Below are 23,727 nucleotides of genomic sequence, written 5' to 3' on the forward strand. Positions count from 1 at the left end.
CTGCATCAAACCCTTCTTGCGAATTCTTTAGGTATTAATGCATGTAGTACACATCCTTTACTATTCAAATGGAGTTTATGCAAAAGTTCAATAAGGAAGACCTGTAATCACTCATCTTGCTGCTTTCCTGGATGTTCGGCTGCTTTTCTGTTCTTTTAATGACTACCACTTTTCCACACTCAATCTCAATACTGAAATCATTACTCTAGTCCGATCATCTGGTTTCAGTTGTTGCTGTCAGTCATTCTCCTTTTCAGAATCCCTTTCCATTTAACAACCTCCTTCCAATCTCCACCTTAGACACCTCAGCCAGAGCTCCATCCAGCCTCATTCATCTTCACCACCACCAGTGTCTGGAGGGTCCTGTCCTAAATCCTATTACTGCATGGATTCTGTTCTTCCATGGTGGGTCATCAATATAAAAATTGATTAAAGCCAGAAAAAAGGTTGTGTTGTTGGATAATTGAAACAATGAGATGTTAAAAGGAACACACATCATTTTAATTATAAAAAAATAGTGTGCCATCTGCTGGTCACTTAACTCTTGGCCTCACTGTAAAATGCAGACAGTGGTATTTCTCCCAATCACTTTGCTATGATAATATATACTCAGCACGTTTCTGTAGAGACTGATGTATGCAAAAACAATGACATAAAATGACCCAAATCCTATCAGGAACCCTGTCAACAGCGAAGCCACACTCCGGCCCTTTGAGCAATAGTGAGATTTGCAGCATGTTATTGCTCATCTTTTACCAGGAGAAACACTAAAACAGGAATAGACAGGATCATTGTGACCTGCCAGAGTGGAAGCAGCAGCCTGCTTGCTTCAACTTCATCTAACTTCATCCCAATGTAGACCATCTGAAGATAATGCTGGACACTCACAAATCACAGTCGGTATAAACATTGCAGTAGCCGAGCTACATTGCTCGGCTACTGCAATGTCCAGCTGTAAAGGAAAGAGTAAAACCACACTTGAATAGCAAGCAGCATGCATAGCAGGTCTGACACAGCCAGGAAGCAGGTAGACTTTACCGCTGTGGGAGATGTTGAGTTGTTCCTTGCTGCAAGCCAGATGGCAGTGTTGTACACGGAACGACTGATAGTGATACATGTGCACTCAGGTGAACAAGATGTAGTCGAATAGGAACAAATAAAAAGGAAACTTTAATGCTGAACATTTGCCTTCATGGTTTCAGGATTTTTGCATAGCTCTTTCCATGAATCTTTATTTTTAATCTATAGATTCCTACAGAACACCAGTGTAAGAACACCTGGAAGTAGAAATCAAACACTAATTTTTATACTCAAATATTTATGGCTATATTTATTGGATCTTTTCTACTTTTTAAGCACTTTGAGACACATGGAACTAACATGAGGACATCTCCATCTGATGATCATATAAAAAAAACCCAGAACAGAAACTAAATGAGACTCAAGGTGTGTTTTGTGACCAAATTCTGTTTACACAGAATGTGCTTAATAAAACTGCATTAAATCCTGTTGTGTTTCCTGTAGTGTTAGAAACCAAACTGCACCACTGGTGTTGTTGTAAAAAGAGGAAGCAAAATGTTGTTGAGCGATATAGTTAAGATGGCGAACTGATGAACACACATGAAACGTCCTGCTGCATTATGTAAGTTTACGTGTTGTGTTCATTAAAAGGCACTTGTTCCTTGCTGAGGACTTGTGTCAGCTACCATCCTGCTATTCGTGCAAATTTTTTAAGCATTCATGTGTATAATACACATAATTTACCATTAAAACTATGTGGGATCATGTTCAAGGAGAGGGGAGGAGCTTGTGTAATAAATTGACTACAGCTGCATGTAGCAGCAAAACTGGCTGTTAAAATAAAACTGCAGGGGTTTCAAAAAAGGGTTACCCTTGGCTCATTTATGTGGCATTTGCATGCTCATTCAAACATAAATTTAAATTTAACATGGCTAACTGCAAAAATCAGCAGCAAATTTCCTTTAACAAAAGCATTGCTGTTCTATGCACATTTCTGTCACGGTTCTGGGTCGATTCGACCCAGTATTTTGAGTTCTGATGTTTTGGTTTATTTTTGAAGGTTTGCTGTGTTTTTCGGGTGACAATTTCATGTGTATATATTTGTTGAACCCACCCAGATCGGTGTCCACATGGCTCAGACTTTGACCTCAAACATGATGCTGTCGTTAAATTCAAACCTACATTCATTCTGCTGGACTGGTTCATCCATCTGCATGTCTATAGATTTTTTGGTAACTTTTGCCAACCAGAAGTATACCTATACAAGGTTGCCTCAGGGATTCCAGAATAGCCCCACTCTTTATGCAGAAGCTCTAAGAAAACCCATGTCATTTTGCACGCTTCCTGCCCCAGGTAAATTCCTGCTATACGTTGATGATATTTTGATTACAGGCTACACACAGACTAATTGCGTAGCAAACACACTGACAGTTTTGCAACATCTAGCGGAGCAAGGCCATAAAGTCTCACAGCATAAATTGCACTTGTGGAGCCAAGAAGTAACGTACCTTGGCCACAGACTGACAGGACAAGGCAGACAGCTGTTAGACAGCAGAAAAGTAGCTGTACAATACGCTTCTAAGCCTGTCACCAAACAACAAATGATGAGTTATTTAGGTCTCTGCAACTTTTGCAGATGTTGGATACCTGAATATGCACTGCCCAACCTTTGCAAAACTTGATCTATGGCAAACACTTAGCTCTGAAAGATGAAATAGAATGGACACCAGAGGCAGACAAAGCATTTATTGACTTAAAACTTGCCCTGCAAACAAGCACAGCTTTAGCTTTGCCTGACTGTGACAAGCACTCTCCTTCCTGCAGTAGTAGATGGTGCCGAACACAGCTGTATGCAGAAGCGAACTGAAAAAATGAAACCCCGACCAGACATTTTTAGTACACTGCAGCCTACTGTTTTAGAAGCGAAAGCCCTTATTTCCTCTTTTTCAGCACAGAGTGCAGAACTAGCGGCTATCATACGTGCATGCTGCGCAAAGGTCGAGAAATAGAAATATATAAATATTCACACTGACAGTCAATATGCGTTGCACACCAAAAAAGATAATTCAGAAATTACTGAAGGCAATAACTTTGCAGACCGAGCAGCAAAGAAGGCAGCACAGCAACCTGTACAGACTTTGATGTCTGAAACCTCACATCTAATACCCCTTGGTAAGTCTAAAAAAAGTACCCCTTATGAGGTCCTAGAGCCAAAAATCGACCACGCCATAAAAAGTGCTATAAAAAGATTATACATTAATATTTTTTCCACTTTAAATTAGCCAATCTTTTAGACCTACTTCTCCTTGAAATATTCATGTCAAGTTTTAATTACATTTCGCGGATTTTAACCCTCTATATCCCGGTTTTGTCACATGAGCGCACGGCCGTTTTTGGCGAAAAAAATTAAATATTTTCCATAAAATACATTTGAAAGTTATATTTTATTGTACTTTTAATTAGGCCTTTGGATGGACTAAAGATTGGCACCAACAGTCATTTCGATCGCCTTTTATTTTTTTTGCAGGAGCGCATTTCATAAAATGCACACACTATCGGTCCTAATCGACCACGCCCAAAAAAGTGCTATAAAAAATTTATATATTAATATTTTATTCCACTTTAAATTAGCCAATCTTTTAGACCTACTTCTCCTTGAAATATTCATGTCAAGTTTTAATTACATTTCGCGGATTTTAACCCTTTATATCCCGGTTTCGTCACATGAGCGCACTGCTTTTTTTGCCCCAAAAAACAAAAAACTTGAATATTTTCCAAAAAAAAAATTTGAGGTAATATTCAATTGTTATTAAAATTTGGCCTTTAGATGGACTAAAGATTGGCATCAACAGTCATTTCGATCGCCTTTTTTTTTTTTTTTCCAGGACCAGAAAATGGTCTCCAGGCGGCAAATGCTCCTCCTCTAGGCCGAAATAAGTGCATCTTGCCGGGGTAAGTCGCGACGATTACCGGGGCACGATCACCGGGGACCCCTTTTTCCAGCACACGCCCGATACCACGTGACAACAAATACGTCATTTCCTGTTGACTAAAAAAAAAAAAAGCACCCTCTCACGGTCCTAGGGACCGAAAATGGTCCCGCCCGATCAGCGGGCGAAGCCGCTGCTGCACGCCGGAAATGAGGCTTCATTTCCCGCAGGTCTCTCTAAGCAGCCCGCTGTTTTCCAGCCCGGGGTCAAATGTGGAGCAAGGGCACCACCCGGTGGACAAATAAAAAAATTACAATTCTAAGGCCTCTTCTCCAAAACAAAAACGAAACCTAAGCCATCACCCAGATGTTAACGGTATAAATCCTGCAGTGAAAAATAGCGTTTATAATGGGTTTCAATGGGGCGATTTATGGCTCTAGGACCTCATGTGGATGGCGGTTTGTAGCTTAGCCACTTTAAGCTAATCTAATAAACGGAGACGGCAATTCTAAAGAAAAAAGGAAAAAAAAGGGTTGGAAGGTTTGGCTATATTCTATTCAACACAGTGAAAATGGCCTAATATTAAAAAACGCTGTGGATGAAAAATGGCTGTAGGTCCTACAGAGGGATACCACTTGATGTACTTAAAGACGAACAGAAAGCCGCACCTATTGCAGAGCGTAAGAAATGGCTAAAGTGTGGAGCAGAACTACACAATGACTTACTGACCTGTAATGGCAAACCAGTACTGCCAACATCCCTACACTAGACAGCAGCATTAGCGACACACGGAACAGCACGTGTGTCGAAAGGGGGGAATGTCAGAGACCTTTTTTCCACTGCCTCTCACTAGTGAGCCTATTAATAAGTCTATAAGAGAAACCACCCTAGCAGAGTGGATGACTAAATTATTTGAGAATAAAGAGATTCTCTCCAGTGTTTTGCAGGTTGCAACCAGGTGATTGGATCCACCGAAGCCACTGCAAAAAAGTGAGTGACAACACAAGCATAGACGCCGGTTCCCCCGACTCCTAGGTGTTCCCTGGTGGAGGAAAGGGCTGTTTGGGTATATCCCGCCCTTTTGTCTTCTCGCCAGTGGTCTACTCACCTGGAGCCCGGGTGTGCCTGGTCATCATGAAGAACCTTGTCCTCATAATGACTGGCATTGCGCTCCTAGTGAGCCTACTGATACTCACCTGGAGAGACAAGGACCCACAGCACCACCTGCAGAAGAAATGGTCATATGACAACTTACACCTGAAGGATATGGATAAAGAGCATAACCACCCCTGGCTGAACAATGCCTGGTACCGGTACGTCTACAACCGAGTACATACAGAAGACAACCACACTGGCTGCTACGTCTGTTCACACCTCCCAACAACAGCAATGCAAGCCACCCTATATGGAAAATCACCCAGCCTTTCCGAAGCCCTATGTATATTCTACAAGGCCACCAGCGGAACATGTTCCCCCGAAGACATCTTCGCCTTCAAGTTGGAGTTAAAAAGACAAGTCACAAAAATCGACCTGCGACGGTGTAATGGAACACTGATCAACTATAAACCTAATGAGGTAGTGTTCTGTACACCAGAGATCTCAGACTGGAACTACAGCTGTGATGACCGATACTGGGTACACCTGAATGCGACCAATGACAAGGGAAAATCTTTCAACGTCAGGAGGGAACCAGGAATACAACATCCAATGTGTTTCACCTTCGCATACGGCAACAGAAAGCTGGGGATGCACCAAAACTGCTCCCAGACTTTCCGCATGCCGCAGGACAGAAAGGCACGGATAAGCTTCCTGAATGGCACATATTGGGTGCAGGGTACAGCTTGGGCATGTGGCTCAAAGACATACTTCACCATCCCACCCAACAGCACCGGACTCTGCGCCCCAATTTTAGTGTCAGACCGCACATTCAGAATATTCCATCAGGACCAACCAAGACGCAAGAGGAGCACTGATGACGTGCAACCTCATGATCCAATCTGGGGCAGTGATGTGCCAGCGGAGTTCAAGTTGTGGACCACCGGACAGAAAGTCCTGCACTCACTTTTCCCATGGATCGGGAATGGAAAAAACATGCTAAGAATCGAGACTCTTGACTACCGATTTGGACTTTTCCTGAACAGCTCAACATGGATAAACAAGGCTCAGAATGAGGAAATCGACGCGATCAGAATAGTGGTCATGCAACACAGAGTCGCCCTGGACATGATTCTCGCTGAGAGAGGGGGCCTCTGTGTCTTATTCAACACCACTTGCTGCACCTATATTCCAGATAACGTGCATTCTTTGACCATGACCACCGCCCTGGAGAAGTTACGACAACTGAGTAATGCACAGCAACAAGACTATGTCATGAACACAGAAGATTGGCTGACCTGGCTGCTGAGCGGCAGCTGGAGGACCCTCATGATCAAAGGACTTGTCTTGATAGGAGTTCTTCTTTTATTGCTTTGCATGTTCTCAACTTGCATTCTACCCTGTATCAGATCGATGATTGACAAAATGGTACAGGCCACAGTGATCACCTATGTTGGACTGCCACAAGAAGATTTAGTATAGGAACACACACTCTCACACATACTGAATGATGCTACAATTGAAAATGTTATAAGAAGCAAGTGATTGTTAGCTGATAATAAAGTATGATTGAAGTGGTGAAATACGGTAACAACAGGGAGGAATGTTAGGGAGTTTTTATTGTTTTATTTGCTTATGCTTCAAAAGTTATGTTATACATATTTCACCAGACAGTTTTCTGTAGAAACAGGAAGCTGACCCTGTGACACTGACAAGAGACCAGCACAGAAATACATATCCGCAGAAGTTGACTTGCATTATATTATTCTTAGAAATTGACCTGCAACACACATACTCACACACAGCTTGCATGCAGACAGACATCAGGACCTGCGTAACAGGAAATGTGATTATATTTGCATATTGACGATGTAACCTATAAAAATAAACGAATACTTCAGTTCGGTGTGATTTGCTCTGAGCTTTTCACCCGTGCAGCACGTTAACCTACACAAGTGTCTCATTGTTGTTTATTCACCTGACTGTTTGTTAACTGTAAATCTCTGACAAGATCAGAGTGGGTTGCCAGAGCGTTCTCACTCCCGAGGCGTAACATGTCGACGTTTTGTCACGTCCCGCGGCGTTCCTGAGGAACGCGAAAGGAGACCTTCGGCGTTCTTATGGTACGCGGCGGGTTATGGCTGGAATCCAGTGAATGACACTCCCGCGGTAATAGACGTTCCAGCCCTGTATTCCAGCCCTAAACCTAACCAGGTCTTTAATGATGTTAAATAGCGTGTTTCTAAGCGATTTGAAGAAAAAGAGCGAACATGTGTAGATTCAGTCCAGACGGTTCTCATATGTCCTCTTTTTTCCGAGGTCGTCATTTAGGAACGTGGTGGGTAGCCGAAAGCGTAATATGGTGACGATTTGTCACCTAGCGTAAAATGTTACGCTTTGGGAGTGAGAACGGGTTGGGGTTGCAGATTCCTGAGGACCTGCATGAAGCCTGTTGTTGTGCTTCATCTTTTTGCTTTGAGCCCGTGATGGAATTAATCTAGTAGTTTTTTTTCTTCTAATTTTTATTTTATTGACAAGGCAGACAAAATTTTATGTGTTTTGAATATGTTTATTTTGTTTGCATGTGAGAACGTTTTGAATTTTGCATTTTTGTAACACAACATATTTGAATGTTTTTCAGTGCTAACATAAAAGAAAAGAACCAATATTATAATGTTAGTGGGTTTTTTTTTTTATGAATTTAGATGTCTGCATCCATTTATACTGCACTCAATGATATTTAGATTAACATTTTATATTTTCCTACAGTTGAATTGTTTTAACCATCACACCATACAAGCTCATACAAAAAGTTTGCCTGTAACCAAAAATTAACCAAAACTGTAAAATATTATAACTTTGACAATAAAAGTTCTAACTTCTATGTACAGTTGCTTGCACAATGAAAAAGTCCAGTCTTTATTTTTGGGTAGTGTGGCGGAGGGCCTCGGGTTGTCCCTGTTGAGCATCTACATTAAGTGTCATATCTCAGATGTGTGACCTCTGTAATAAGGAAAAATCCATAAAACATTGGTTCTGGGAATCCTGACGCCTCTAGTACTGGTTTGTCTATAAGTGCTGTAGTCTCTTCTGTGGGAGTTTTCCATACATTCAATGTATTTCAATGGAAGGTAAACTGCCAGCTCTCTCTGGCTGTACGAGAGAGAGGTGGCACTTGCACCAAAACCACATTCAGTTCAGCACCCCAGTAAGTACAAAGCTACCCCCCCCCCCCCCCCCACCCCTTCCCTCTCCCTGCTAATAGCAGTGACAATGCTATAACTAAGAGAAAAAACAACAATCCTTGGATATAGAATGCTTTAAAAAGAAACAAGAATTGAGAAAAAAGAAAACCAAAACAAGAAAAGAAAAGAATCCGTCATTCCGTATTTCCATAAAAACTAATGTGCAAAAAAAGCAAAAAAAGAAAGAGAAAATGGAGATTATACCATAAATTAAGGTAATAATTGATTGCCTATAATGGTATTTCATTTAATATGTACATTGATTCTTTTTAGTGTTTAGTGTTTTCATAATTCTTTTCCACAAAGATGTATATCCTCTGTTTGAGGACCAGCTGTAATCAGCACACAGCTGGTTTGAGGGGAGATGTTGCTTAACCTCAAAGTTTATCGTTACACGAGCAATCACCAACAGCTGTCTGTGATAGAGTGGATGGCACACTGTGTGTATCAATGGGATAGAGGAGATTTTTTGACTTAATTTCCCAATCAGCTTTTGTCATTGAGTTGCTTCTCCAGCAGTGAGATCTGTGGACATAGTTTGGGAAAATCTGAACTTCTGTATGAAAAGTTGAGCAGATTTGTGGCACAGGCTGGACAAACGATTAGAAGTAAAGGCATACAGGAGTGGATTCAGGGCACTGTTTACAAATATTATTGCTGCAACAGTGCGCCTAATGTCATCACAAAATGTCAGCAGGCCCTCGTTCTTTAGGGAAATCGCTGCCATGCTAATTACATTACTGACAAGATATGGCGCCCACAGGACAACCAAGGTCACAGTGATGCTGGTAATCAGTCTGGTGGTCTGTGGATTGTTGAAAAGTACTGCCCGACTCACTTTTCTGTACAGATTGATGTATGAAAAAACAATGACAGAAAGCGACACAAATCCTACAAGAGTCTCTGACAACACCACAGCCATCCTATGGCCCTCGAAGGAGTATTGATTACTGCATGTTGTCCATCGCTGATCTTCAGATAACTGTCGAAAAACTAAAGCAGGAGTGGACAGGATCATCGAAGCCAGCCAGAGCGGAAGCAGCAGCATCTTTGCTCTTACCCTATTTAAACTCCTCTGCAGGTGAACGACCTGAAGGTATCGCTGGACACTCAGCACAGTCACAGTCAGCAGGCTGGTATAAAGACTGCAATACACAAAGTATGTTATGATTTTGCAGCCCACCAGCCTAAAGGTCCACCCATAGAGGAATGAGTAAATCCACAGTGGAAGGGTAACCAAGCACAGCAGGTCTGACACAGCCAGACTCAGCATCAAACTTTGACTCAAACTGGACATGTTCTCCCAGTTTGGCTTGAGAATGATCACAGCAATGTTTCCAGGGAATCCCATCAGGAAGCAGACGGACATCACTACTGCAGGAACCAGACCCCTGGAGTCCAAGGAAGGATGAGGTGAATCTCCAGGAGAGGAAGAGATGTTAGAAGTAACCATGGTGGAGTTGAATTGTGCCATGCTGCAAACTTGCTGACTGTTGTGCACTGAACAAGTGATGATGATGATAAATGTGCAGCCACATGAACAAGTCGTTACTTTTGATGAAGTCAAAGAGGAACTAATAATAAAGATACTGTGATGCTGATCCAAACATTTGCATTGATGGTTTCAGGATTTTTGCATGACTTTTTCTATAAATCTTTGCATTTATTTCCATTTATTCAGAGAGCACCAGTGTAAGAACATCTAGAAACAAAAATTTAACTTTATCACTTTGATGTCATCAAATTGTAGATTTTCTACAATTTGAGCCATTAAACATCATAGAAGCCTAGAAATGTGGGTGGACAGCTATGTTTTTTTTTTTTTTTTTGTTGTTGTTTTTTTACAATGAGGACAGCATTTATTGGGAGCTGTGGATGTGTTTATTTTATTTCCAGCTGGGCATTTCTGGATTTTTGCATTTTTGTATCCAAGCATATTTGCATGTCTTTCGCTAACTTTCACATGAGCTTTTTTTAGACATAGAGTGGAAAATGAAACCACATCAAATGTTTTTTCCACCTGCAAATCATCATAAGATTTTTTTTTTGTTGTTGTTTTTTTAACCGTCATGGTCCTGAGTCTGACGACTCAGTGTTTTGTGTTTCCATCTGGCCGGGCAATAACATGAGTGAGGCACAAGCTCATTATTAGCTCATTCCCTCTCTTATCCTGTTCATCTTAGTCTTGTCTCTGTCTGTTCTTCCTACCATCCCCTATATGTAGTCTGTCATGTCCCCATGCTTGTTTATCTTTTGTCTATGCCAAGTTTGTGTGTCTTAGCATAAACACTCACTGTTTACTAGAGACAAAGACCATATCTATAATCACCCTCTTGGTTATCTGAATCTCCAAAGACTGTTATTTCTCCTGAGCTAATCCCTCCACTAATCTTAACCCCAGGGTGAGAGCAGCCAGGGCCAGGTTCCAGCCAGTCCCTGAACCTTTCCTTGTTCCTAGGGTGAGGCTGTCCCATACCCAACTTGTCCCTCCAACTCTCAAGGTGAGATCAATTGGGGTCTATTCTGTCCATACACTCGTCCCTCTTCCTCGGGTGAAGGTAACAAAGACCCAGGAGGTGAGATGGTGGTGCTCAGTGGCAAAGACATCTGATGATTTGATGTATCAGAACTGTTATGTGCAGGCCGGTGTACCAGGTGTTTACATCTGAGTCAGACAGGAAGCAGGACATGCATGCAGTAAAGGGAAGTTGCAGAGGAGGGTGGCTGGGGTGTTTTCAAGCCATAGGTGGAAATTGAGGAGCGTGAGCATAGGGACTTAAATGATGCAGTGAGATTCACACCTATTAAATATCCCAAGATCTGCCACTGGATCCTTGAAGTCTTTGTAAATATGTCTGAACATTGTGAGATTATTATATTATCTTATGCCACGTTAGACCCCTAATTAAAGATTGTGAAATCATTATGTAGTTTTAGTTTGCATTATTCTCCTGACTTAGAAGAAGGTGATAACTAGTACAGTTAACTGATTTGTATTACATTAGATTGCCGATTTATGGTGAATGAATGATATTGTTTTATGATGCATGCTACTGCTGCGTTATAAGAAATATCGTTTTCAGAGAATCATGGCCTTATTTGTCTGATTAGAAAAGAACAGAACATACTGCACAGGAAGCCAAGGTCATAACTTAGGCTCACTGAGAGAGAGAAAGAATGTGGATGTTTAGGTTTTATGACTGTGGAGGGGGGCTGAAGGTATAAGAATGTGAGAAACGCTCAGACACGACGAGATCAGGCGGACACCCTCCCGCGCTCATCTCCCCTCCGGATGGTTTATCCTCAAAAGTGTTGTATGGAATAATGAGAATTGTATGGAATAAAATGATTGTTGATTGAGCATTTATACACCGAGTGTTGTCCTTCCTTCAGCCCAAAGATCAAAGAACTGAGAATTTAACAACATACAAAGCAGTGGGTTTATGGGAGGCAAAGACCTGGTGTGACTTTGCAAGAAAGATTTTTGAAGCAGGACAGACCCGTGACGGTCCTGGGTCTGTGACCCAGTGTTTTGTGTTGTTTATTATTAGTCTTTGCTTTTGTGTTATTTAGAGTTCTTAGTCTTTTGGTTTCTGTCTTTGTCTCCCCTGGCAGGCATATCCCCTTGTCAAGCCCGCGTCTCTGTGTTATGTTTCCTGTTTTACTTTGACAGTCTGCATCCTATGTTAATGTTTTCAGTTTTGCTTCCCCTTGTTCGTGTCATGTTTGATTACTCCCAGCTGTGCTCTACTCCTTTATCTCGTTCCCTCGTTATCCCACTGCGTATTTAAGCCCTGTGTTTTCCGATCTCCTTATTCCATGGTGTGTGTTCTGCCTGTTTAAGTTAGGCTACATTCACACTGCAGACGAAAGCGCATCAAATCTGACTTTTTTGACCATATGCGACCCATATCGGCTCATAGGATGACAGTTCTAACAGCACAAATCCGATATTTACAAATCCGACTTTGGCCACTTTCATATGTGGTACTGAATCCGATACATATCTGATGTTTTAGAAAGCGACTGCTGTTTGAATGGTCATGTCACATTAAATCCATCTTTTATGTCACTGGCACAAGACAGACACCAATTATCAGTGCCGGAGAAGACAAACGAGAAAGTATGGCAGTGGAAACTGGAGATGGAGCGAGTCAATAGACAGAAAGTGAGGTTTTGGACTAGTTTAGCATATGGGGAGACAATTCTATTCAAGCTAAACTTGAATAACTAGCACTGTGGCCGCCATTTTTACTTCCGTAAACAGAGCGCGTTGTGTGTGACGTCTTCTTTTGCGCATGCCGGCCACTTTGAGGGCCGTGAACCGTTCACACTAGAGCGTGTTTGCTGTCATATTTTATTTGTGGTGTGAGCAACCAGACAAAAAAAATCGGATTTGATCAAAAAATCGGAATTGAGCATTAAGACCTGCAGTGTGAACATAGCTTTAGTTTCTGTTTTTTGCCCTCCTGCAATAAAAGCTGAGTTTTGCGTTCACGTTTGCCTCCTGGAGTCTGCATTTTGGGTCCTCCATTCCTGTCTGCTGCACACAGTCCATGACAACAGCAGAATCTATTTACAGATTTACTGTAAATAAGAAGACTGAGGTAAGGTAATTATTTTGTAGATTTATACATATAATACAACGGGAAAAAAAAGAAAATCAAGTTGTTTTAAAATGTGAACATGATTGAATGTAATGTTTTTTGATACAAGAATGTGTGGAAGAAAAATGAACATGGCTAAAAGAAATAAAAAATGGTGTAAAATTCTTTTTAATAACAAGATGAGGAAGACCCTGCAGAAAATGACTTTTGAGAAAGTCATTAATGGACACAGAAGTAGCTTTTCAAGAAAATAAGGGGAATTCATTTCTGCTGCAATATTGTTTTCTTAGGTAAGACATAATCAGTCAGTTGCTTTGTTTTTTGTTTTGGCTCATATTACCATGAAGTATCAAAGCCTCTACTGCGATCTAGTGGTAAAGCATAATATTGCTATACAAGAGGCCAAAAGCAGCGAAAGCAGATGATATTTTAAGCTGAAGAGTAAATACGCTAATAGAATAACAATTCTTTAACACGTCATGGGGCATTTCAGTGAAAGAACAATGCAAAGCTTCGTTGAGATTTTCCAGTGAATACAATCACAGAGGCGAGTGAAGCTGACAGTGAGTGAAGCTTTCAAAAATAAAAATACATTTCTCTAAAACCTTTTCTGAAGGAAGAAGAGAACACACACATGGTGCCAGATATAGTTGTACCTTTACAGGTTTTAGTTAAACAGTTGAAAATGTGCATAATATGATGCACTGTAAAAAAACAAAAAAACAAAACAAAACTGTGCAACAGTACATAAAACAATGCAAAATTAGTTCCACTGTAACCAATTACAACAGGGAAGTGATGTTAATCTTATTTACTGCATCAGTATTAATAATCTCATGCTATACAGAGTTGCAGGAGACGATTTAACTACTTTTTGTGTTGTTTCTACATTTAATGCATTTCTACATATTATATTACTTACATTTGGTATTTGGGAAATTTACTTTATTATTGAGTGTTGTGGATGTTTTCCATTTAAATAAAGCCTGCAGACAAGCGGTGAGCGGTAGCTAACATTCTTTAATCACAAACAAAGAACAGAAAAACCAAGCTTGGTGGAGAGCCTGCATGACCGCGGGGCAGACAGTCAGCAGTCTATTCCTGAGCCTAGCATGGCTCCCAGTTAAATACCTACTCCAGGAACAAAAGGCAGTACACAGCTGTTTCACACCTTAAGGTTCACACTCCCTTGCTACCTCCCAGAGTCATCGAAGAGACAAAAGATTCTTCCTGTGGAGTTGTCTGCTTCCCCCCAACTTCCTTACCAGACCCCCACCATCTGTCTAACTGCATGAGTGTGAGACATGCTAAAATCCAGTGGCACCAAGGCATTATACAATAAAATAATGTGATTAATACATAAATAAAAGAAATTCCTATACACTGAGTAAGGTCAATCTCTAGTTAGCCAGCTGCTCTCATCAAATCCTCGGGAACATAGATAAGCACAAACACATCATCAGAACTGGCAAACATTTCTCTAAGAAATATTAAAACTATTACAAAACATTTTCAGCTATAGTGAAGTCATTTTTCATTGTGTTCCCACTCTTACCAGGAAGAACACACAGCTGCTTCCTCTAATGTAATTGGTCTTTTAATTCTTTCAACATTTGTCTGCTTCCCTGTCAACAAACATGTATTTTCACATTTAGAGCTTAAACCAAAAACTCATTGTGACAAATAGAGAGCACCACAACCTACATGTAACAGCAGGAGAGAAATCACTTGACCAAAAGATGCCTTTTCCAATGTCACAAGGGAAAATTAATTCCCCTGAGAGCTTTTAACATTGAGATATTGCTTCTGCACTGATATCTCTTGACAAAGTCAGATTTGGGGAATTTCTGAACTTCTGTATTAAGTGTTCAGCAAATTTTTGGTGCAGAGTTGTCAAACGGATTGAAGTGAAGGCGTACAGGAGTGGATTCACTGCACTATTTATAAATGTTAGTGCTCCAACAATGCTCCAGCTGTCTTCACAAAACTTCAGCAGTCCCTCGTTTTTCAAGGAAATAGCTGCCACACCCAACACATTTATAGAAAGATATGGCATCCACAGGACAACAGAGGTAACAATGACCCTGGTAATTAGTCTGGTGGTCTGTGAATTGTTGAAAAACGCTGCCCGATTCACCTTTCTGTAGAGATGGATGTATGTAAACATTATGACAGAAAGTGAAAGAAATACTACAAGAGTCTCTGTCAACACCACAGCCAACCTCTGGCCATCAGAAGAGTGTTTATTTTTGCATTTTGTCCACTGTCGTTGTTCCACCAGCTTTCGAACTACCAACTCAGGAGTGGACAGGATCATTGCAGCCAGCCAGAGTGGAACCAGCAGCTTCCATGCTTCAACCTGATTTAAACTCCTTTGCAGGTGAACGACCTGAAGGTAACGCTGGACACTCAGCAGAGTCACAGTCAGCAGGCTGACATGAATGGTGCAATACACAAAGTATGTAATGAGTTTGCAAGATGTCTCACCTATCATCCAGCTATTGAGGAAAGAGTAAATCCACACTGGAATGGTAAGCATGCAGAGCAGGTCTGACACAGCCAGACTAAGCATCAAACTCTGGCTCAGACTGGACATGTTCTCCCAGTTTGGCTTGAGAATGATGACAGCGATGTTTCCAGGGAATCCCATCAGGAAGCAGATGGACAGCACCACTGTAGGAGCCATGCCTGTGGACCAGGAGGTGATGGGTGAATATCCAGGAGTGGAGGAAAAGTTAAGGGTATTCACTGTGGAGTTGACTTGTGCCATGCTTCAAGCTTGCTGACAATGTTGTGCACTAAGCAAGTTATTATAATAGATGTACCATCAGGTGAACAAGTTGTTCTCATTTGATGCTGTCAAAGGGGAACTAATAAGAAAGAAACTGTTGTGTTGACGTAAACACCTGCTGTCATTGTTTTCAGGATTTTACATGCCTTCTGTATGCATTCTGTCAACACCCAAACTTGATTCATAGTCCATATCTCTTAAGCTTGAGCATACGCTTTCATATTTAGGAGTTCATGCTATACAATTGGAGATTTTGCCATTTTTTTCCAACACTGACACATTTAAAAAAGGGAGAAATGATAATATCATATAATAAATCAAAATAAAGGCTGACAACACGAGACAAACAATAAAATCCCCGTCTGATAGTGATGGGCCACAGTGTTTCGAGGCTTTGAAGTATGTGTCAAGAAATCCAGGAAGTCCCTTATCAAGCATGTATTGAGGCTCGCTTGCAAATGAGAAGTGTAGGGACTAACGCGTTATTAAGTAATGTGTTACAGTAACTACGTTATTATTGTGGTAACGAGCACGGTAACTAGTTATTATGCCAAAATGAGGAACGCGTTAATCGTTACTGGGATTTAGATAGGGTCGTTATTCGTTACTTCTTGTGGTGGCTATCGCGGAGCTTCCACAGATTCAGTAACATTAGCTAGTGATGGAGGCCAGCGGGTGGATGAGGGAAAGAGGAGGCAGGAGGAGGAGAGACCCAAGGCGGCCGCCGGTCCGAGTGTCAGGTGAACTGAACTTCAGGTAAGAAGTTATGACCTGATGTCTATCTGGGTCAGATATAAACCAAGTTTAGGTGGAGTTTATTTTCGTTATGCTGACTTTTTCGTGCAGGGTACTAGCTAGCATGACGGAGTTTCTATACAGCTGGGTGGGTGCCATGATGTTACTGATGTTGAACTTTATTATGTTCATAAGGTTAATTATTAGAGTTGCCGTAAAAAACGGAATCATCCCATATTCAGAGAAAATATTACGCGTTTCATATTGAGGTGAAAAGGAACGCAGTTTGTCCCGGACTTTAGCTAGAATGAAAAAGACACAAAGCTGGAGTTATTCTGTGTCTTTACGCTGTCAGCTGCCTGTTCTCCTCTAATTCTCTCCCCCTCCCTCTCCTGTTGCTACTTCAATCATGAAACTGATCAATGATCAGCTGATCGGATTTTCTCTCTTGTTTGCTTATCGCCCACTTTGCGCCAGAAAGAGGAAACCAGCAGATGTTGCGTTAAACAACAGCAGCATGTTTAAGCTTGATCAGCTGTTGTTAGAATTTATTTAATATTCATTTCTAGTATCAGCTGATGTTTGCTGGAGCCACAGCTGTAAAAGCTGCTGGTCATTATGTCGGTTTGGATATGTGGTGAGAGGGAAACATGAAGATGAAACCAGGAGATGTCTTTACTGAATCATCAGAGCTGAACAGGTGATGGAGAAACAGGTTTACCTTTTGGGTGACATGAATGAGTTAAAGGGAAGTTATGAACTGTTTCTGAGAGACAAATAACACCAGGATCCTTTTCTATGTAGCTGACAGCTGGTAACTGTGCAGGGGCGGGTCTAGCAATGTTTTGCCAGGGGCGCCAGGTAGGGCATTAACAGGGAAACGGGGGCACAAAGAAATACTTTTCTTTCTTATTCTCATTTAAAATATCTAGCTTTTAAAAAATAATTATCTGAATCTTACAACAAACGATTGATAGATTGATGCATATATACCATCAAAACAGTGTACACAAAGAGGTGAAGAGCTGCTCCACCCATGAGGTGATCTCTACCAATAAAGTATTACAAATAATATGCCTGTAAATAATGAAATGTGTTACTACTATAATATACACAAGTCTGTTTTCTTTTTTTCATTCCATTGGGAAGTGTTAATTGTGTGTCAATGGCAACAACACTGCATCTATGGGTATCATCTAGGCAAGATTACTGTGGGATAGTTTTGCACTCCTGCCTCTCAGCACAATGTGAAACGGTTTCTCCAAAGCCAGAGTGGTTATTAGCAAAAAGAGAAACTGAGTCTAAGCACAATGGAAAAAATATAATATCTTGATAAAAATGATAAAAGTCAACATCCGCACAGTATTCATTAGCACAATCACTGTCTCATCATTTGAAAAGACTGTGATTTTAACATCAACATCTCATGTCATGGATTTGGATTGGATTTATTCAAAAATATACTGAAATCATACTGACAAGGTTTTTGACATTGATAGACTTCTACTACTGTCAACCGCACATCAATCAACATTTTTTTTGATAAATGAATGAGCCACATACAATCAAATTAGAGTCGTTGTTTTTTTTTGTTTTTTAATTCTAGGCAGTGATTACGTCTATGTTGACACTGTTGCATGACAGCCAAAACAACGTCACAAATAATTGAAATGACAATAATGGTTTTGACCAGCAGGGGGGTATGTTTACACATGAAGCCTTAAGAAACTAACCTTTTTTTAAAATCATTTAAATGGAAAGCTACAAGTCTCCATGAGGCTTCATCTGTCACTATCTGACAACATGTTTAAATATACATTTATTATAACCGTGCTATTTTACATGGAAGCGTTAGTATCAGCAAACAGGGGTGAGTCTAAAAGGGGGCATGGGGTGTACTAGACCTTTTTTTTAATGGCTTTCGTAACCAAACAAAGCAATTATCTTTATTATCTCACATCAGTATAATTTTATATGAATTAAGCATATTTCACAAGATTTTCAGTAATTATTAAATTGTTGTGTGTGGACATCGGGAACATTCTAAAATTGTTGTAAAAACACCAATAACTAATTTTAGGGGAGGAAAAAGGATCACAATGTACACCAGGCACAACTGTACATGTTGCATCTGCAAGACAAATATAAGAAACTTAAGTTCAGTATCAGTAGCTTGCTAATATAACACACTACCTTTACTGTAGTTAACAGAGGTGTCAACTAACTATTTTTTAACTACTGAACCAACCCTTTGCTTTCATAATATTCAGAGGAGAGTGGGCTTGCTAGCAAAGTTAATGACTGAGGTAATGTTAGTGGTTTCAGTTTTTTAGCTGCTTGTACCCAACAGTTAGGATTCAGTACACATGCCTCTTTAAATTTAGACATATGTATCTATTTTAATGTGTCCTTCCCTCATACAGACTTGTTATTGTTTCTTTCAGTAGATTCATTATGACTTGTTGGTGTCAAGTCAAACCTGCCTTACTTACCAAAAAGGTAAATTTTCAACCATAAGCATTTTAAGGATGTTCAGAAATTACACATCTCAGTGCTGTGGTGTTTTAGTGAAAACCCTAAAACTGCTCCTAGGTATCCTACTTATAGATAACCATATTTTATTATGACTATTATAACGACTATGGTTTTTTCTAGCAGTAACTGTACATAGTTAAACAACGTACAGCAGTGGTGGTGTACATGGTTTTTGGTATTAGTAACAGATGGATAAACATATCTGTATTTATAAATGAAATACCAAGGAGGAGTAATGATATATAAATGATAAATTAAGCACTCACTACAACCATACTAATACTTACTAATGCTTAATAGTGTTACATTATTATAAAGTGTTTTATTAAAATACACACAAACCCCCATTAGACAGTTAGTATAATAAAAAAAAACATAGGATTGCTGTATTTTTAAACCCATTTACTAGTTTAATAAAAGTATTTTGATTTTTATTTAATGGGTGTTACATTATTATGACATTAATTATGGATTAAAAGTAAAAGTATAACATTGCATATAAGATACATAATAAAATCCAACAGCACTGTTATGTTAGGTCTGATTAATTGTATTAGAACAGTGATTGGCGATATTATAGGTAATTTTGTTGTTTACACACAATTATTTTACTGTATATTTCTGTTGTTGTTGTTTTACAGTGCAGGACAGAGAAGATCCAGCATCACAGGGGGAAAATCATTTGATAAAAAAATCTAAATAATTAAAGAGCTTTCAACGTTGTCATCTTACGTCTGAAACGGTATTTGCTGACTTAGATTGTGGGGTAATTCTGAGCTTCTGCATTAAATGTTCAGCATTTTTTTGGCACAGAGTGGACAAACCATTAGAAGTAAAGGCATACAGGAGTGGATTCACTGCACCGTTTGCAAACGTTAGTGCTGTAACGGTGCCCCATGCTGCTTCGCAAAACTTCAGCAAGTCCTTATTGTTTAGGGAAATAGCTGCCACACCCAGGACATTTATGGCAAGACATGGCACCCACACGACAAAAAAGGTTACAATGATACTGGTAATGAGTCTGGTGGTCTGTGGATTGTTGAAAAAGGCTGCCTGATTCACCTCTCTGTAGAGGCAGATGTATGAAAAAACATTGACAGAAACTGAAACAAAACCCACAAGTATCTCTGCCAACAACACGGCCATTGACTGGTTCACCGAATAGTATTGATGTTTGCAATATGTCCAATCTGACTGTTCTACCAGCTGTCGAACCACTAAAGCAGGAATGGACAGGATCATTGCAACCAGCCAGAGTGGAACCAGCAGCTTCCATGCTTGTATGTGGTTTAAATTCCTTTGCAGGTATACCACCTGAAAGTAACGCTGGACACTCATCACAGTCACAGTCAGCAGGCTGGCATATATGCTGCAGTACCCAAAATATGTTATGATCTTGCAGCCCACCAGGCCCAGGGTCCAGCTGTTGAGGAAAGAGTAAATCCAAAATGGAACGGTAAACATGCAAAGTAGGCCCGACACAGCCAGGTTCAGCATCAAACTCTGGGTCAGACTGGACATGTTCTCCCAGTTTGGCTTGAGAATGATGACAGCGATGTTTCCAGGGAATCCCAGCAGGAAGCAGATGGACAGCACTACTGCAGCAGCTATACCACTGTAGTCCCATGAAAAATGGGGTGAATATCCAGGAGAGGAGGAGATGTTAGAAGTAACCACAGCGTTGGTGAGCTGTGCCATGCTGCAAGCTTCCAGGTAATGATGTGCTCTGAGCAAGTGATGATAATAAATGTCCAGTCACATGAACTGTCAAAGAGGAACTAACAACAAGGAAACAGTCATGTCAATGTAACCATTTACACCCATGGTGTCAGGATTTTGCATGGCTCTTTTTATACATTTTTGAATTTATTACAGGTTATAACCATGTACCAAAGTTTGCTGCTGTTTCCACAAAAATGTGCTGAATAAAACTCAACCCAAATCCTGCAAATACTGTAAATGCTTTATGTCTGTAATACACATCATTTGTCAGTAAAACTTGAGAATTTTTATTTTTGCATTTATTTATTTTTGGATTTTGCATTTTTCTACCTATACACATTTGCATGTGTTTGTATAACTGGCATATTAGTTTTATTTACAAATTGAAAGGAAAAAAAGAACATAAATTTTTTCCAACCCATACATTATTGCTTTTTAGCCTATAACAACTATAATCAGGGTATATCAGCCTAAAGGAACAAGTGAAGTGATGAGGAATAATCTGTCTGAAATCCATATGTGGCTGTCATCAATGCATTACAGTAAATATCAGTCTCTCTAGTATTTCTATTCAACATGCACCAAAAAATGGGAGGATCATCTAAAGGAAAATGTTGTCTGTGAAGGTTCCCAGTCATCCAGGTCATCGTAGTCTAATGAGCTTAGAAAGAAAAGCATGTGGACTTCTTTAAGTTGCTTGAAGATGTTTCACCTCTCATCCGAGAAGTTTCTTCGGGGCTAGAGTCAAATGGTGGAGAGTCCCAGATTTAAGCTCTGAGTTAAATTGTATTGATATAGCACTGAAACACAACACCATTTTTTTTACCTTACAGCACATATACTGTAAGATAAAGACCCTACAGTAATACAGAAAAAAAACAACCCTACAATCAAATGATACCCTATGAGCGATCATTAGGTGACAGTGAGAAACAAAAACGGCCTTTCAACAAGAAGAAGCCTCTGGCAGAACGAGGCCATGTACTGGATTGGTTGGGGTAAATGAAAAGAAATTAGACTTTCACTTAAAAAAATCTCTAGAATCTGTTATTACGGTCACTGATAGGGTAGGTGGTGGCAGGTGTTTGGTTATGGTTAGGCAGTAAAGTTAATTAATTTGGTTATGAAAACATTGTAGTTGGAGTTACATTTGCTTACTGTATGTACTCTCAGTTGTTTTCTGTTTGTTATTCACTAGACTTGACAAAACATGTCCTCAGGCTTAAAACTTGTATGAAATTTAGAAGAATAATAATAGAATAATCCTTTAATTGTCCCACAAGGGGAAATTTGGGTGTAACAGCAGCAAGAAAGACACATATACAAACAAACAGTACACAAGACACAGAACAGAAACATAAACAATTTTACATGTTTACATCAAGGACAATTGTTACCAAAAACAGAGTACTGTACCTTTATTAAATTAAATAAAATTAAATGAAGTTATGAGGCAAATCCTGGTTATAGTGTGAATTGGTTGATAAAATAGTGCAAGTTACAGCGCTGATACAAGCCTCTGTGTTTGTTCGGAGCAGTTTTGATTGTACAGTCTGACAGCTGTAGGAAGGAAGGACCTGCAGAAACGCTCCTTCATGCATCGAGGATGCAGCAGTCTGTCACTGAAGGAGCTCTGCAGTTCAGTAACATTTACATGCATTGGGTGGGAGACTCTGTCCATCAGAGATGTTATTTTGGCCAGAGTCCTTCTGTCTCCCACCACCTGCACTGGGTCCAGGGTGCATCCCAGAACAAAGCTGGCCTTCCTAATGAGTTTATCCAACCTCTTCTTCTCAGCTGCCGATAAACTACTGCTCCAACATACAACACTGTAAAAAATGACAGATGCCACCACAGAGTCATAGAAGGTCTTTAAAAGCACTCCCTGGACTCCAAATGACCTCAGCCGCCTCAGCAGGTAGAGTCTGCTCTGACCCTTCCTGTAAAGAGTATCAGTGTCGTGGCTCCAGTCTAGCTTATTATTCAGGTGAACACCCAGGTACCTATACGAGTCCACTATCTCAATGTCCACTCCCTGGATGTTCACCAGTGTCAGTGTGGTGGGTCTGCATCTCCGGAAATCCACCACCAACTCCTTGGTTTTCCTGGCATTGATCAGCAGGTGGTTCTGCTGGCACCAGTCCACAAAGTCCAGTCCACTGTCTGTACTCTGAGTCATCCTCACCTGTGATGAGGCCGACTATGGCAGAGTCGTCAGAGAACTTCTGTAGGTGGCAGCGTGGGGAGTTGATGGAGAAGTCTGCAGTGTAGAGGGTGAAGAGGAACGGTGCCAGCACAGTTCCCTGTGGGGCCCCCGTACTTCAGACCAGCGTATTAGAGACACAGCCCTGTGACCTCAATGCCCAATAAAGTATGATCATTAAAATCTAAGGAGCTTAGAACTGAAGCAGCTTCTCAGATGAGAGGTGAAACGTCTTCAAGCAACTTAAGAAGTCTAGACGCTTTTCTTTCCAAGCTCCTTAGATTATCATGACCTGGATGACTGACAACCTACATAGACATAGGATCAGGAAAGTGATTACAATCAATAATATTCTGTTTATCTGCTTAAAACTTTCACAGGTGAGGAAAAAAATCTAATTGATATTATACTCTAACTTAAGGTAAGATTGTATCCAATTCATTAGAAAGTTTGAGTCTTTTGAGATGTCTCCTTTTCAACAAACATCTACAATATTTTCACAGTTGAGGACCAGTTGTCACAAAGCTGATTTGAAGGGAGATGCAACCCAGTATCACAGCAAACTAGAAATACTGGTCTACCCTGTTTATTTCATACTTTGCCTCTCCAAAGCATGAAACATAAATATATGTAGAAGTTTTGGTAATTTGCTGCAAGCTCCAGTAACAGCAGTGGGAGGTATTTTGTTTCAAGGCAACATGAAAATAATTTGAATAAAAATACTTTTGTGTTTTATTTATTGATTTATTTCTTTATTGATTTACTTTTTTTTTTTATAGTTTTGTATTTCTTGCATTTCATTGCTAAAAAATGTCACACTAGTTTTATTTACATGAATACATCC

At 40.2% G+C, this 23,727-nt stretch overlaps 3 protein-coding genes and 1 pseudogene across 3 annotated transcripts; 1 reads left to right on the plus strand and 3 right to left on the minus strand.

Moving 5' to 3' along the window:
* The first annotated feature begins 5,084 nt into the window (after positions 1-5,084).
* On the plus strand, positions 5,085-6,527 carry LOC146616954 (uncharacterized). Its single transcript, XM_085372900.1, has one exon. It carries the CDS (start codon positions 5,085-5,087, stop codon positions 6,525-6,527), a length of 1,443 nt encoding a protein of 480 aa, XP_085229026.1.
* A 2,249-nt stretch (positions 6,528-8,776) lies between these two features.
* LOC146616955 (leukotriene B4 receptor 1-like) lies at positions 8,777-9,764 on the minus strand (annotated as a pseudogene).
* A 4,919-nt stretch (positions 9,765-14,683) lies between these two features.
* On the minus strand, positions 14,684-15,667 carry LOC146616956 (C-C chemokine receptor type 8-like). Its single transcript, XM_085372901.1, has one exon. The coding sequence runs from the start codon at positions 15,665-15,667 to the stop codon at positions 14,684-14,686; it is 984 nt and encodes a 327-aa protein (XP_085229027.1).
* A 4,014-nt stretch (positions 15,668-19,681) lies between these two features.
* LOC146616957 (leukotriene B4 receptor 1-like) lies at positions 19,682-20,656 on the minus strand. The gene has a single exon (XM_085372904.1). The coding sequence runs from the start codon at positions 20,654-20,656 to the stop codon at positions 19,682-19,684; it is 975 nt and encodes a 324-aa protein (XP_085229030.1).
* Between the last annotated feature and the right edge of the window lie 3,071 nt (positions 20,657-23,727).

The sequence above is a fragment of the Diplotaxodon limnothrissa genome, linkage group LG15, assembly GCF_057381915.1.
Source record: "Diplotaxodon limnothrissa isolate DT_005_m linkage group LG15, D_limnothrissa_male_GT1.1, whole genome shotgun sequence".
Lineage (NCBI taxonomy): Eukaryota > Metazoa > Chordata > Actinopteri > Cichliformes > Cichlidae > Diplotaxodon > Diplotaxodon limnothrissa.